This window comes from Sceloporus occidentalis, unplaced genomic scaffold, assembly GCF_023333645.1.
Source record: "Sceloporus occidentalis isolate IW3139 unplaced genomic scaffold, rSceOcc1.0.p SCAF_8, whole genome shotgun sequence".
NCBI lineage: Eukaryota > Metazoa > Chordata > Lepidosauria > Squamata > Phrynosomatidae > Sceloporus > Sceloporus occidentalis.
In genome coordinates this window covers 54,621,749-54,637,401 of record NW_028316988.1, presented here as the reverse complement: position 1 = coordinate 54,637,401, position 15,653 = coordinate 54,621,749, and the positions used below count along the sequence as shown (strand labels likewise).

The window sequence follows — 15,653 nt, the reverse complement described above, 5'->3', positions numbered from 1 at the left end:
TACAGCATGTGAGGCTCTTATCTACTGGGAAATCAAGGTTTGCCTTTTGGATTAAACATTTTTTTCAAGACACGTCTGGTTGGATCCATAGATCCAGAATCCGTGGATACAGAGGGCTGACTGTATTTTACTTCTTCACATGTTTTCCACCCTGCTGTCTGCCTAATTTAGTATATTTTGAAAGAAAACAAACGCTGAATAGAGTTGACACCTGAGCTTAGATACTGGGGGAAAACACCCTTGGGCTAGCCTGGAGTTTTTCTATAAGGTTAGCAGTTATCACTCCCCTCAGCAGGGGTTAATAAATATGAGGTTGTCCGTTTGGATATTGCTGTATTTGTACCAAGGAGGGAACCTGTCATGGTTCTCAAAACACACACTTGATCATATCCGTCATTTATTAAGGGGAAGGGACTGTACATCTCAGCACTATAATGTGAAGGATTAGCATTTCACAGCGTGCTCAGGTGTGTCACATCTGTGGCTCAGGTAGTTTTCATCTGTGACCAGTATTTATTATACCCATATTCAGACCCTGGAAACCTGACCATAGGAATCAGGAGATTCTGTGAGCTTTAGTTCCCTTCCCCCAAAAAGCAATGTTCGCCATGTTGCAGATGGGAGGCTTGGATTGAAGCAAGGACAGGAGAGGGATTCATGTTCAGATCCCTGCTCAGCCATGAAATTTAATAGGTGATCTTAGGTACAAAACATACTGCAGAAATAATCTATTTTGAGATTGTTTAACTGCCCTAGGAACTGTAGTTTATTGTGGCGCCATTGCTCCCTGACAGAGAAGACTAAATGTCACACAAAACTACAGTTCCCCAATTTCCCTAGCATTGAGCAGGGCAGTTAAAGCGGTCTCAAACTGGATTATTTCTACAGTGTGGTTTGGATTTTAGGCCCAAATCTGGATTATGACAATTGGAGCCTTGGAACAGTTCCCAAAATAGGGGCTTTGTACACCCATGATCTATTCTAGGAGTCATGGCACAACCCTGCAACTTGACAGATGGACAGACAAACCCCAGTGGATACCAAGGACCCCCTGTATGTACTTGAACTAGAAGGCAGCTAACTAGTCGTTGCTAGGACTGCATTCAAGGAACCTGTCTAACTGGCACAAATAGATTGCTAAGCCTTGATTAATAAATAAATAATAATAAATAAAACTTTAATTTATATCCCACTTTTTGTTACCACAATCAAAGCGGCATACAACCTTTTTTTTAAAAATACAATATACACAATTCCCCCACCCCTTAAAAAGGATTAAACAATTCTATGCATTAAAATTACAAATGATAAAATCTAAAAACAGTACGATAATAAAATACCGGTGGGTTGAGTCTTTGCTTACATATGTCTGTGGGGGGAGCGTTACATGGCCGGGTTCTATTCCGGGAAGGCCTGCCGGAAGAGATCTGTCTTGACAGCTTTCTTGAAGCTCTCTAGGTTGGCAATTTGATGGATCTTACCTGGCAGGCCATTCCATAAAGTGGGATTAACATAAACCATGGTTTGTTGCCTTAAAACTAATGAAGATCCCAAACAAACAGTGAAAACATGGTTCAGGTTACAAAACAGAGCCCTGTCCTGCAGGAGCACATGAACAAGACTGAGAATCTGGGTGTACTAAATGCAGAGGGCATATGTAGCATAAACCATGACATGCAAGCTCACCATAAAGCATGCATTCACACCCCAATTTATAGTCAATATTTAAGTGCAGCTACAGGTATAAGAGACAATGCTTAATCTCGGTTTGCTTCTTAACCACAGTCATAGAATCATAGAGTTGGAAGAGACCACAAGAGCCATCCAGTCCAACCCCTTGCCATGCAGGAACTCTCAGTCAGGTTTTATGTCTGTACCAGGCCTCAGAGAACATTTTCACTTCCACCAAGCTAGCCAGCTCCACATTTTTGCTTTCAGTATCAAATGCAGAAACTTTTTTTCCATCATGAAATTTTAAAGGATGCTCTTTCAAACTCTCATGGTATTATTTCCAAGTATTTTTGGCACAGTGCAATTAAAACTCACTCAGAACTGGATTGCACCAATAAGATATTGATGGGTAGGGAGATGCAGAAGGTTTTTTTTTCTTATTTACATCAAAGGTGTTCTGCATCTTTTTTTAAAAAGCTGTTTAAATGCTTTTTGTACTGCAGTCACCAAATAATTTTTGTTTTAATAATGGTCATTAGCAATAAACTAAAACAAATCATTCTAACAATACCTTGAAGTGAACAAAATAATAGATGCTATGTGGGTAAGGCGAGTTCTCAGAAGATGGTGAGAACTGAAAGAAATCAGTTCTGATCAAAAAGGGAACTACAGAGAAGTCAGACAGACCAATAAGGGATGCATCTACACTGTAGAAATAATTTTCTTTGACACCACTTTAAGTGCTATAGCTCCATCCTATGGAATGCTGGGATTTGTAGTTTCATGAAGTCTTTAGTCATCTCTGCCAAAGAGTACTGGTGTCTCATAAAACAGCAAATCCCAGAATTCTGTAAGATGGAGCCATGACAGTTGAAGTGGTGTCAGACCGCATTATTTCTATAGTGTACATGCACCCAAAGAAACTTCAACAACAACTAACCACAGGGATACTGCCAAAGCCCTTTAAAAGCCTCTACAGTCTGCTTGCTTGCTGCCCAGAACAATAAGGGACTTTTTTTTGTTCCAAGGCTCTGTTTTGTCTGCCTCTTTTTGGTAACAGGATGCATGCTTTGCAGGTAGAAGGTCTCATGTTCAATTCATTACATCTTTACATAGAACTCAGAAAGACATCTGCCTGGATCCTTGCTGTGCTGCTGCCAGACAATGTCTATCACTCTTCCCCAGCCTAAGTGTCTCAACAGTATTTCAGTTTCAATCAACTTGCAAGCCAGAGTGGATAGGAGTTATTGTGTTTGGGATTGGTGGTATATAGGTTGGAAGATCTGAATCAGTCACCAGTGTGTTCTTACATTCTCTGTTCTCAGTTTAACAAGCACTGAATCAAACAGTTGTCCAACAAGCAGAGACAAAGTTAACACCTTTGGGGCAATGGCTTGTGGCCCTTACTTAACTGAATTTGCAATCTATATATGCTCTTGGTGTCCAGTTGCTGCAATTAGAAGCTCTGGCAGGAACAAGAACAGGGAGACGTTATTTGCACCACTTCCATTTGATGTGGAGACAGCAGCCTCTGACAGATCAAAGGGTTCCATGCTTGCAAGCACCACCTGGGCCTCTGTAACCTCAAGGAACTGCAATGTGCTCTGTGTGGTTCAGAAGGTAGACTTAGTGCAGAAGTAGCACGCAACCCATTTCCTGTGAAAGGAAAGTTTGCATGCAGCTATGCATGTATTTATTTATTTCAGGGCTGTACCACCTCACTCAGCTGTATGGGAAAGCTCAGTCTGCAATTTCTCTGACCAAAGGACTTTTTTAAAAAAGCAACAACCTTAAAATAAGGCAATGCTTTTAACTGATGCACCAACAGTAGATCTATACATAGGTCTAACCTGCACCTTAGAATTAATGCATACTGACACTGTTTTAAATGCCATGGCTCAATACTATGGAATTTTAGGATTTGTAGTTTTGTGAGATATTTAACCTCCTCTGATGCCACAACAAACTACAAATCCTATAATTCCATATTATTGAGCAATGGTAGTTAAAGTGGTGTCAAACTGCACTGTTTGAGCCCTGCTGGCGCAGTGGTTAAATGCCTGTACTGCAGCCACTCACTCAAAACCATAAGGTTGCGAGTTCAAGACCAGCAAAAGGGCTCAAGCTCGACTCAGGCTTGCATCCTTCTGAGGTCGCTAAAATGAGTACCCAGACTGTTGGGGGCAAATTAGCTTACAGTTGTAAACCCCTTAGACACTGCTTAGGCGTTATGAAGCAGTATATAAATGAAACTTGTTTGTTTGTTTGTTTCTGCAATGCAGATTAGGAGAAAAGGGGAGGGAAAGCAACTAAGCCAAGGCATTTTTGTACATTTTTCTCTTCCTAAACTACAGTTTTCCTTCCAGTATATGATCTGCCATTGCCTGTTACTGTTACTTTGTACCAGCAAAAATTGGAAGTTATTGCATTCAGTATTGCCAATTTTGCTTGGTTCATTGCTTTGAGTTTCCTTTCAGGAAAAGAGGCATAGTGTTTTGAGTGATGGACTATGATTCTGGAGACCAAGGTTTGAGTCTCAGCTCAACCATGAAACCCACTGGTGATCTTAGGCAAGTCATATGCACTCAACCTAAGGGGAAGGCAATAGCAAACCTCTGAACAAATCTTGCCCAGAAAAAAAAACATGATAGGTTTGCCTTAGGGTCACCATAAGTCGGAAATGTCTTGAAGGCATATAGCACATAAATAAATTTCAGAAACAGAAAAAGAGGAGTTAAATCTGTCTTTGGTATGTACCAGCAAATATAAAAAATTGACATATTAGAAGAATGGAGTAGACAAATTGGCCACATGAGCAAACTGAACTTCAAACTCAAAAAATGACAAAGTGAGAGGAAGCAGACTATACAGATTCTTCCATCTAACACAAGTAGGTCTTAAATGAATATATCCAATTCACTGAAATGCAGAGCCTGGGTATATCTTCTGCCCAGCCAATGCAAGTTTAATGCAAACTATCTCACTTATTTTCCATCAAAAAGACTTGGCATGGACATCTCAGCCCAAGCCAGAGAATCCCAGAGGCAGCCAGTCTCAACCTTTTTGTTTCTACTGTTCATTTGACTTAGCGTTACAGTACATAGCTCATCGCATCGCATCCCGTTCCAGCTCATCATCCCTGGACCACCCAAAGAGGCTGCGAATCTTATTTATCTACTGCAAAGTTGGATCAAATAACAGCACAGAATATGTCTCCAAGAAAACTCAAAGGAGTACTTTGTTAGAGAGCCCCCGTTTCTCTAACAGAATTTTCCCAACATGGAAAGGAAAAAAGGAAAAAGAAAGACAGAACTCACCCACACACAGGATGTTGAAACAGAAACCATGGCTAACTGATTTATTAACCAGCTGGTCAGGCAGGCTGTCAAATCCAACGTGGCCAGAAAGAGGAACAGTACGACATCCTTCCCCCTAAAATGGTTTAAAAATAAATACATGTTAACATTACATCTGAAGAAGACAAAATTATATCCAGGGAGCTCTCTGAGAACTCTTTCTAAAGCAAACACGTCATTGATTTATTTTGCTGTTTGAAACTACCAAATAGGTCTTGGGATACATTCCTACATCTCCTTCCTTGACAGACAACTTTTCCAATACCAAACGAATTCAATTGTGTGACATTCATGCCCAACAGGGCTCTTCTGCACTCTCAAAAGTCTGTTTATGTAGCAGTAGCACTTTTGAGACAAAGGTTTTTTTGTCTCGATAATGGGAAAAACGTGGAGCTGAAAATATTTTTAAGTTCCATTAGCAGAAATGGTTGTGTCATGACACAATTTAAAAACCAATTAAGATGGAGCAATATCTGGAAGTGCTGCCCGTTTGGCTGTCCTATCAGTCCATAAAGCAATTGCTCTCCACTTGCACCTCAGTCATGGAAAGCCATTGGGTAAACTTGGGCAGGTTAGAACAGGTCAGCTAAATCAGATCAAGAAGCCATCTACCAGAGCATAGCAAATCACTTTTAAAAGTTATTTGTTCCTGTTACTCATAGAAAATTAATTAATTGCAAATACTTATAGCTGCATTCCTCATTATAGTCTGATCATTTTTGCAGGACAAGGTTCCTTAGATTTTATAAAATAATGGTATAAATCTTAAACGCCATAAAAAGTCACTTTTAAAAGTACCGTAACTAGAAAATGTTACAAATCGCACCAGATGCCAACCACAGATGCTGGCGAAAGGTCAGGAATAAACTTTTCTAGAACATGGCCACATAGCCCAAAACCCCCACAAAAAACTAGGAATAGAATCTCTTCATATGTCAGTCTGCCCACAATTTAAAATCATTACTGGAGACTCCTTTCCACTACAAGCACCTTATGGATCAAGAAGGGAGAAAGGGACTTCCCAGCTGTGGCACCCAACTATAAAATAACCTCCCTGAAAAGGCCATGATCCTAGTGCCAGCTCAAACCCATTTGGTTTGCCAAGGCATTTTAAAATTAGCTAACTTGGTCTATTCTTTGCTGTGTCCCACTGTCTTGATAGCACAGTTCATTGTCTTCATCAATTTATTGACTAGGATATATTTGTGCAACACCCTGGTATCTATATGGATGAAGGACACTTTTTAAATGTTTTTTGCTAAATGAAAATAACTTTGTAAGAACTATAAACCAAATCGGTTTGTTCTCTCATCTGCCATGCTGTATCTGTTTCACTTTCTTCTCTCCTGTCAGCATCTTCATCAAGTATGGTATCTTTACAAATGCCAAATGCCTGTGCCATGCAGCCATTTATCTGGCATAGGAATGTAATTTTACACACCCAAGAAACCCAACTTCCTTCCAAAGCCTTACAAGCTGCAAAACTCCAGCCTGCGGTACATAAAACAAACATCTAAAGAATGGACGAGGGCCACGTAGCTTTCGTTACTGTTTTGTTTTTGACAAACATAAACTGAATCAGGCAATTGAGAGAGAAAACAATGTTTGCCGAATAAGGAAAATCATATAAAAACAACACAAACGGAGCTAGATCAATTACATTTAAAAGTAACAGGTCAAAGCAGCATTTCAGAAATGCTTACACAGTCAAATAGGCAACAATTCTCTTGTTGGTCTCCTTGCAGTCATAAAACACAAGGCAGGTACAACACAGTTTCCAAAAATCTGCCCAAAGACATAAAGAGGCTGTGCTAATTCATTTTTATTGTAGAAGTTTCGTCTGCACTGAAATGAATTGCCTGTTTTCAAAATCACCAGTGACTTCAGAGGTGTTGAATGGCACCATATATCTGTGGAAAGAACTACCACTAACCTGCTGCATCTTAGGACTGGTGGAGAAGTATCTACAAAACTGTGGAGGTGGAGACACTCTTTGAAGGGTGAGCATTCTTGTTTTTGAATCCCTCCTATCCTTTTCTTGAGGAATAATGTTGTTATGAACCCTCGGGGGGGGGGGGGGGGAGATGCTTAGCGTCTTAAGTGACTGAAAATAATAAGCAAAATGAGCCCATGCCGCTTCCTTTCCTTACTATGGGGTGCATTGCAAGGTGCACTTACTGGAAAATACATCCAATTACAGCAGGCCAATTATAGACGTTCCCACTGAGGAAGTTAATACTGTGCTGCGTTTTCAATCTTTGCAGCACCAACAACAATCAAGTGTTTGCCCTTGCCCCCTTGTATAAAGATGCAGCAAAGTCACTCCCGCAAAACAGAAGAAATGTGCCACTTGTGATTTAGGGCAGTGCTACTGAAAGTAGTGGTCTCTGGACTGATGTCAATCCCTGAGCAAATAGCTGTCAGTTCCTGCCAAGTTTCCAGAAAAGAAATAAATAATTGTACCCAATGAGGCACACGTTTAATGCTTGTTTGGGGCACACTGGGGGAAAATAGCTTCCTCCCAACATCAGATAGCATGGGAAGCAGATTTAGAGAGTACAGCGCCAGCCCTTGTGACCCTTACTTTATGTCTTACAAGGCAGCCGTTTTGAAATCATGATACAGTGAACAGTCAGATCCTTTGGAAAATCATGCTCAAGGCATACCAGAGGTGGGGAAATTTATTTATTTAGACTACAGTTCCCATAATCTCACAGCCACCATGGCCAATGAGGGAAGGAAAACGATAATGGAAAGGCAAGAAAGCACTAAATGCTGCAGGGAGGAATTAACAGGTATACAGAAGTATGTTTATTAAACCCAACATGCACCTCCGGTGTGAGTCCCTTTTCTTCACATGCCTTATCAGGGTCAACACAGACATTCATATCATATTCAACATAGATATTTGATAGGGACACCATTCACACAACTCAAAGTAATGTAAATAGTTTTCAGAAAGTAAACCACAACCACAGCAAGACAAGTCCAGATGAAACATGGGCCCAATCTAATGGTACCCCTATGCCTCTAATTCACTTTTTGAAAAGCCATTCATACAGCTTGTAATTGCATGAAGGGTTGAGTTTGGCCCTTAGAAACAACCACAAACTGTAAGTCACCAATGCCAAGCAGGTAGGGAACCACAGAGATATCAGGGTAAAGATGTGGTAAAACAGTTCCCAATTTAGCACTGTATTCTTTTGCATTTAACACTATTAAATGGAGGAAGTGGATTTTTCAACTTGCATGGTCACCATACAGCATGGATTGACTTAAATCAAGACAATTTACATCACCAAGAGAAAAGCTCAATATACCGTACTGATATAAAATTCTCTTTTAAATCGAGTTTCTCCTGATACTTTTTTCACATTTTTCTGAGCAATGATAGAAACCCAATCCCTAAAATATGACAATTTACAATTGAACAGAGCACTTTGCATTATCTAGGAGGATACGCTTTGGGCAATTTTTAAAGATAATGTTCCTTTTTATTAATTTAGGAAATAATAGTTCATATTATACTCATTACCGGTGGCAAGCTGCAGTTGCTGCATCAATACATTAGGAACATTAAGAAGTTAATGATGAACAAATAGAACATTATTTAGTCCTAAATCCAATTGTTAGTCCTAACTATAGCAGAGCTATTAAATCAACAGGAAGCTGGTAAACCAACACTTCCGCACACTCCAATGATTCAGTGACTCTTACTGGAACTAACAACTAGTTTTAAACTATAGCTTGCTAAACAATATTACATTAGTATTTCACATTTGCTAGTGTAGTATGCATGTAAATGTTTTTGCTGAATAAAAATAATTTTGCAAGAACTACTCGTCAGCTAGGTTTGTTCTCTCATCTGGCTCTGATTCTAAGGCTAAGGAAGAACATAGGAAAAGATGGGTTGTCTCAGATCGAGGGTCTGCCAGGTCCTTCCTAGGAGCACTTAAGTAGGGCTCAAACAAAGGCAATTCTGAACCCCTCTGACTGATTCCCAGCAAATGGGAAAAGGCTTTCAGAGCTATGGCTTTCTGGTGGGGATGAGCTGCTGTTAACAACATCAACAGCATTTATTACGGCACACAGCCAGCACAAAGCAGTCAAAGGTAAAAGCAGTAAAGTAAAAGGTTAACTATTTTTCTTTCAAAAGCTGGGGACTCGTACAAAAACACGGGAAGTTTCTGATTCCAGAAAAGAGACATAGTATGAGCTAGCGGTGCTCTGTTTAGGAAGCATGAAACCCACTTCCTTTGAGAGATAGGCTCCTTGGTTCTTCTGTCAGCTTAAATTGCAACCCGCTTTCACCAGAAGGAAGGAATAAATTTCCTGACTTTATACAAAAGGGGAAATGCTCTTGGTGTAATGACACTTCTCGCTGGTAGAATACATTGTTCTTGTCTGCTCTCAAGACATTTCTGATTTACAGCAACCTTAAAATGAAGCTATCATGGGGTTTTCTTGGCAACATTTGTTCAGAGGGGGTTTGCTTTGGCCTTCCTCTGAGGCTGAGAGAATGTGACTTGCCTAAGCACACTCAGTGGGCTTCCATGGCTGAGCAGGGAACTGAATCCTGATCTCTAGAGTCAAAGCTCAACATTCAAACCATTACACCACACTGGCTCTCAGTGGAATATGTACATCTTTGCTTTGCTGTTGCATACTCCCTATGAAAGGCAAAAACCTTCAGATTTTATTCTGTTTTCTTACAGTCTTAGCAGAGAAAGTAAAACTGAATTTAGGAGCAGGAAGACTTGACATATCATCTCTACAACTCTAGCAGTGAAATGCATACCCTGGCACTCTAGCTATTATATAGTTTCCACAACTCCTGCATTTGGCATCCAAGAACCATCAACGCCATCTGGATTCACAGTTTCTGACAGCTCTGAGCTAACTCGCTTTGAAGCCTTTCATAAAGGGCACAGAAATGACAAGGTGGATGGCTATTCCCCCACCCCCTGTTAACATTTTCCCATTAAGCCAATCCAGAGGACAGCAATTAAAGGATGCCAGTTACTGTCCTGGCATTACAAGGAGTATTCTACAGAAATGCACAAGCATTCTGTGGCTGGAGAAAAGCTGGAGTTCATAAGTGTAGAAAGCACACAGAGGTTAGTACAGTTTGAGTATCCATTATCGAAAATGCTTGGGACCAAAAGTGCTTTGAATTTTGGATTTTTTTCCAGATTTTGGAATATTTGCATATATAATATATATATATATATATAATGAGATACCTTGGAAATGGCACCCAGGTCCAAATATGTAATTCATTTACGTATCATATACGCCTTATTCACATAACCTGAAGGAAATCGTATACAATTATTTTTAATAATTCTGTGCATGAAACAATGCTTCTGCCTCGCAAACGAATGATCAAGAGTGCTGCAGCTACTACACTGAAGCATCATCTTGGCACTCAGACATTTTGGATTCTGGAGCATTTCCGATCTCAGACTTTTGGATAAGGGATACTCAACCTGGAGTTATAAGGACTGTCCAGAGACAGTAACATAAGGGACTTGTAAATCACTCTACAATTGGGCAGAAGAATCTTATAATTACTGCTAGCCTAGTAACACTGTATAGCACAACTCTATGACTCAAAACAACATGCAACTTGGGTCAAAAATAAGAACTCAGCAGCTTGAAACATGACCTTTTGTGGCCTAGAACTGACAAATCTTCTGGTGGAAGGATTTTGGAAGTTGTATTACCCTCAAAAAAATCTCACACTTTTCTAAAATTTGGAAAAATGAACTTGGTACTATGGCTTCCCATGAGACAGAGTTACACTTGACTCACTATGACCCTCTGTTCATCTGTTCTCAACTGCCAGTCTGGTGAAGAAGGGCATAATGCAGAGTCTCAGGTTTTAATCCCCAGCAACTCCAACCAGGGTTGACAAATATTCCTGTCAAAGAGCAGCTGCAAATTAGCAAAATGAGCTAAATGGACCCACGGGCTCATTTGGTACAATGTAGTTTCTTATGGCCCTCTTTCTGTTTTGCCAACTACACAAAGGCCCACAAAAATAAAGTAGCTATCTTAAGAAGAGTCATGTCTGATCAAACAGAAGGTCTATCCACTCCACCATCATGTTCCCAGAGAGTGGCCAACCAGTTGCCTATCAAAGCCCATCAATTAGGATGATTCATTTCCTTATCTAAGGATCATAACCTGTAAAATCCTTTCCTACAGTAGTTCTCAAACCTTGACCCATGTAACCCCGTTTTCATCTACATGCGGATATCACCCCCCTCAATGAAGTACATTAATAAAAAATATTTTGTTTGATTAGTGTACATATTTTGCTTTGCAGAGTCATGTGTATTTATAAATTGTTGTTGTGTGCCTCCATGTCGTGGTGGTGTTGTTGTTTTTTTACTTTTGGTGACCCTAAGGTCATAGGGTTTTCTTGGCAAGTTTCTTCATAGGGCATTTGCCATTGACATCCTCTGAGGCTGAAAGGGTGTCACTTGGCCAAGATCACCCAGGGGGGTTTACGCTCATGTGAGGAATCAAACCCTGGTCTCCAAAGTTGTACTCCAACACTCAAACCACCACACCATGCTTGCTCTCATATTTCTTAATACACATTAATGTATTCATGCAGAAGTGTCTTGTCTTGAGAACAGGGACAGGGATGGGATGGGATGAGTTGAGTGAGGAAGACGAAATGGTGGCTTGCAAAGGGCCCTGCCAGAGACCATGATCCATTGAGCTTCCATGCTGTCCTCCAAGGCCCTCCTTGCCTTTCCCTTCCTCTCCAGGACAGAAAATGTTTAGGAAGAGGAGAAGGGATCCAAGTCTTCTGCCTCCCCCTTGAGAGCTCTCTCTTGCACACCCTGCAATGTCTCACCCCACAGTTCGAGAACCACTGCCTTACAGTATGTAAACGCACCAGGTCCCATCCGACCTGGAAGCTAAGCAGGGTCAGCCCTGGTTAGCACTTAGATGGGAGACCACCAAGCAATACCAGGTGCTGTAGGCTATATTTCAGAGGAAGGAACTTGCAAAACCACCTCTAACTATTCCTTGCCTAATAAAACGCTATTAAATTCACAGAGCTGCCATACATCAACAGGCGAGTTGAAAGCACACACACATCCATCTAAACCATTCATACATGCTATATTTTATGTGTCCTGCTTTAATGTTCAGCCCAGGAGTTCCTGCAATCACATTCAATGTAGGCTTTCAGCTCATTTGGAACACAAAGAAAAAGCACCATCTCTTGTTTTAGGAGAACAGCTGTAATTCTCATTCATTGTAGCAGAAAATCCACTCCTGACAAAGCGCAGGTGAGCTCTGGACCCCCCCCCCCCCCAATTCCTCCTATTCTCTCTGTCAGGTTGAGGGTGCCACTGTGTTGTGATGACATACTGGAGGGGAAGAAGGCAATAAATGAAAGCATATTTTAGACAGTAAAAAAAGGAACAGGGAGTGAGACTCGGAGGGAGAAAGACCGTTGTCACATTTAACACAATGGAGATCATTGTGTTGCCTAGCTATGCCTCCATTTACAATCAAACCCAAAAACACTTCGCTGGGGTGCTCATTATGGCCACATTCTGCCAATATTAATTCCCTCTGGAAAATACAAAGGTATTCTAAAATCCCAATTTATTCCAGACTGCAAAATTTGATCGGAGAGCTTGATAGACCCCTCCATCCTAAAATTCGTCCTCATCCGCTTTCTCCCCTACACCTCTGCAAAGAGAAAACAAAACCCCATCCCCAAGCTTAGGCTGGGCCTTGTGCTTTCTCTTTTTAAGACTGTCACCTGCAAAGCGCCTCCTTCCTTCCTTCAATGCCACATCCTTCCTGAGCATCAGCCCCGGCCAAACAAGGCACCTTCAGTTCTTCAGAAACACTGCAATCGCTCCTTTGTTAAGCCAAATCAAGCCTGCTCTTCCCATTCAGTAAAATAAAATAACAGCCAAGGAAAAGGCACCCCCGCCATTCTCCTTTCCCCCAAACCAGGCTGCCTAAGGAGGCACTGTCCCCTCCTGGAAGAGAAAAAAGTCACCTCCAAGGCATCTTCATCCCAAGCAGACTCTCTCATCTCCTCCCAACCTTTTTCACTCTCTGGATCTTAATGCTAATGCTATGGATCATTTGAAAATCCATACATTTTCTCCTCAGCTTCGATGGTCACCAACTGAAATCAGCCACTAAGAAAACAAAAAAGACCACCTGACCACCGAGTGAGGCCTCTGGGAGTAGATGGATGGATGAATGGATGCTGGAAGGGAAAGCTGGCTGGTATAACCAAGGCTGCATTCACACTGGAGAGATCATCCAACTTGACACCGCTTTAACTGCCATGGCGCCATATTATGGAATCCTAGGATGTCATTTTGTGAGATATGAAGGGGCATGTCCTGGAAAAGCAGGATGTGTCTGGTTACTCTGGTCCTATATCCTTCCCTCCTTCCTCCGGGTGATCAGATGTCCTACCCACAAAGGAGGAAAGGGCAACACAAAATGGAGGACCCTGAAGAAAAATGGAGAGCATGATCAAAGAAAAGCTCAAAACACTCCTAGAAATATGAATCCATGCTTCCTGGGCATGCTTGAATTGGAGGACCTTTTGGGAAATTCTTCCTGGAGAGAAGGCTGGAATGGAGAGACATGTCCTGGAAAAGGAGGAAGGGCCTGGTCACCCTGGTCCTCCATCCACCCATCCCTCCTTCCTCAGGGTGACCAGATGTCTGAACCACCAAGGAGGACCAGGCACTGCAAATTGGAGGACCTTCCAGAAAAAACATGGGGCATGGCCAAAGAAAAGCTCCAGACCCTGATATAAATATACAGTAAACCCATGCTCCTTAGTCCTGCTCAGAATGGAGGATGTTTTGGACATTCCTCCTGGAGAGAAGGCTGGGATGGGGAGACATGTCCTGGAAAAGGACAAAGGGTCTGGTCACCCTGATCCTCCATCCATCCGTTCTTCCATCCATCCATCCTTCCTTCCTTCCTCCCTTCCTCAGGGTGACCAGATGTCCTGGAAAAGAAGGAAAGGTCTGGTCACCCTGGTTCTCCATCCATCCTTCTTTCCTTCCTTCCCTCTCCGTTTTCCTTTTCTTTCCTTCCTTCTTTCCTTCCATCCGTTCTTCCACCCTTCCTTCCTTGCTCAGGGTGACCAGATGCCTTAACCCCAAAGGAGGACATGTCCTGGAAAAGGAGGAAGGCTCTGGTCACCCTGGTCCTCCATCCCTCCTTCCTTCCTTGGAGTGACCAGCTGCCCGAACCACCCAGGAGGACCAGGCACTGCAAAATGGAGGACATGGCCAAAGAAAGTCAAAGCTCCAAACCGTGATACAAATCCGATCCTTCTTAAATCCAAGGGGCATTTGGGGGAGCAGGGGAGACTGGGGGGGAAAAGGGGGAGGGGTCTGAGCAAGGCATGAAGGAGGGCAGGCATGGCCGGGAAGGAGAGGGACCCAGGGGGCCAGCAGAGGTGGGGCTCTGGCCGGGGGTCTCCTCTCCTCCCAGGCCAGGGCTGCCACCTCTCCCTTCTTGCTCTCTGGAGGGGACCCCTTGGGTCTCCCTCCCTCCCTCCCTCCCGCCATTCATCCTCTGGAAGAGAAAGAGAAAGCCCTGCCTCGCCCTTGGGCTGCAGCAGCAGCAGCAGCAGCAGACCCGGGACTGGTCCTTCCTTCCAAGGCACAGCAAGGCCTGGCTGCCTGACTCTGGCTCTGAAGGCCAAGCAGCCCCCTCCCCAGAGACTCACCACTTGGCGCGCTATCTCTGTGGCCGCCATGGCCTCCTCCTCTTCCTCTTCCAAGGCCCCTCTCAGCCCCAGAGAGAGCCACTGAGGGGGAAGTGGAGCCCACCACTGCTGCACCTGAATGGGGGGAAAGGGAGGGAAGCTGGGCGTAGGGGAGGCTCCTCACAGTCCTCCTCCTCCTCCCCAGAGAGAGAGAGAGAGAGAGAGAGAGTCCCTCCCTTCCTCCCTCCCTCCCTCCCTTCTCTTTCTTCCTTCCTTCCTTCCTTCCTTCCTTCCTTCCTCCCTTCTCTTTCTTTCCTTCTTTCTTTCAGCTTCTCTTCTTCCCTGCCAGGCCTGTGCTTGAGTCTTCCCCTTCCTCTTCTGCCTCTTCCCAGCCAAGCCAGGGGCTGCAGGGCTTCCCCAGACCCCCCCCCCCGAAAGGCCTAGAATGGTACAGGCCGAAAGGCAAGGCTGAGGGGAAGAGAGCAAGAGACAGTGGCGGGGGGGGGGGGCACACTGCCCAAATAAAGCCCTTCTCTTCCCTGGCAAGGCTCCAGGCCAAAGCAAGGGAAGGGAATTCATGGGGAGGGTTTGAACAGCATGCTGCATTTTATATTGTGCCTTTTTATTTGATGCTGTAAGTGTAAGCCGCCTCAGCCCTGCGGAAGAGGCGGTATAGAAATAAGAGTCATTGTTATTATTATGATGATTATTAGTGTTATTATTATAGTGCCACTCTTATTCTGCTTTGATCAAGTCGCACCTGGGATACTGTGTCCAGTTCTGGGCACCACAGTTCCGAAGATGGAGGGTGTCCAGAGAATGGGGAGCAAAATGGTGAAAGGTCTGGAAACCATGTCCTATGAGGAAAGGCTTAGGGAGTTGGGGGTGTTTAGTCTGGA

The 15,653-nt window shown here is 43.0% G+C and overlaps 1 protein-coding gene across 4 annotated transcripts in view; it reads right to left on the bottom strand.

Annotated features, from left to right (window-relative positions):
• The window catches only part of LOC149308946 (septin-6), a 50,891-nt gene extending 35,945 nt beyond the window's left edge, over positions 1-14,946 (bottom strand). For 2 of the 4 annotated variants that reach the window (XM_089536751.1, XM_089536752.1), the window contains exons 1-2: positions 6,961-7,087; positions 4,989-5,103 (exon numbers count right to left, since the gene is read on the bottom strand). In XM_089536751.1, coding sequence (XP_089392877.1) covers positions 4,989-5,103; positions 6,961-7,035 — 190 coding nt within the window. In that variant the 5' untranslated portion in view covers positions 7,036-7,087. Of the gene's footprint in view, positions 1-4,988; positions 5,104-6,960; positions 7,088-14,775 lie in introns of those variants that run through there. The other 2 variants (XM_089536754.1, XM_089536753.1) reach the window with 2 other exon arrangements.
• Between the last annotated feature and the right edge of the window lie 707 nt (positions 14,947-15,653).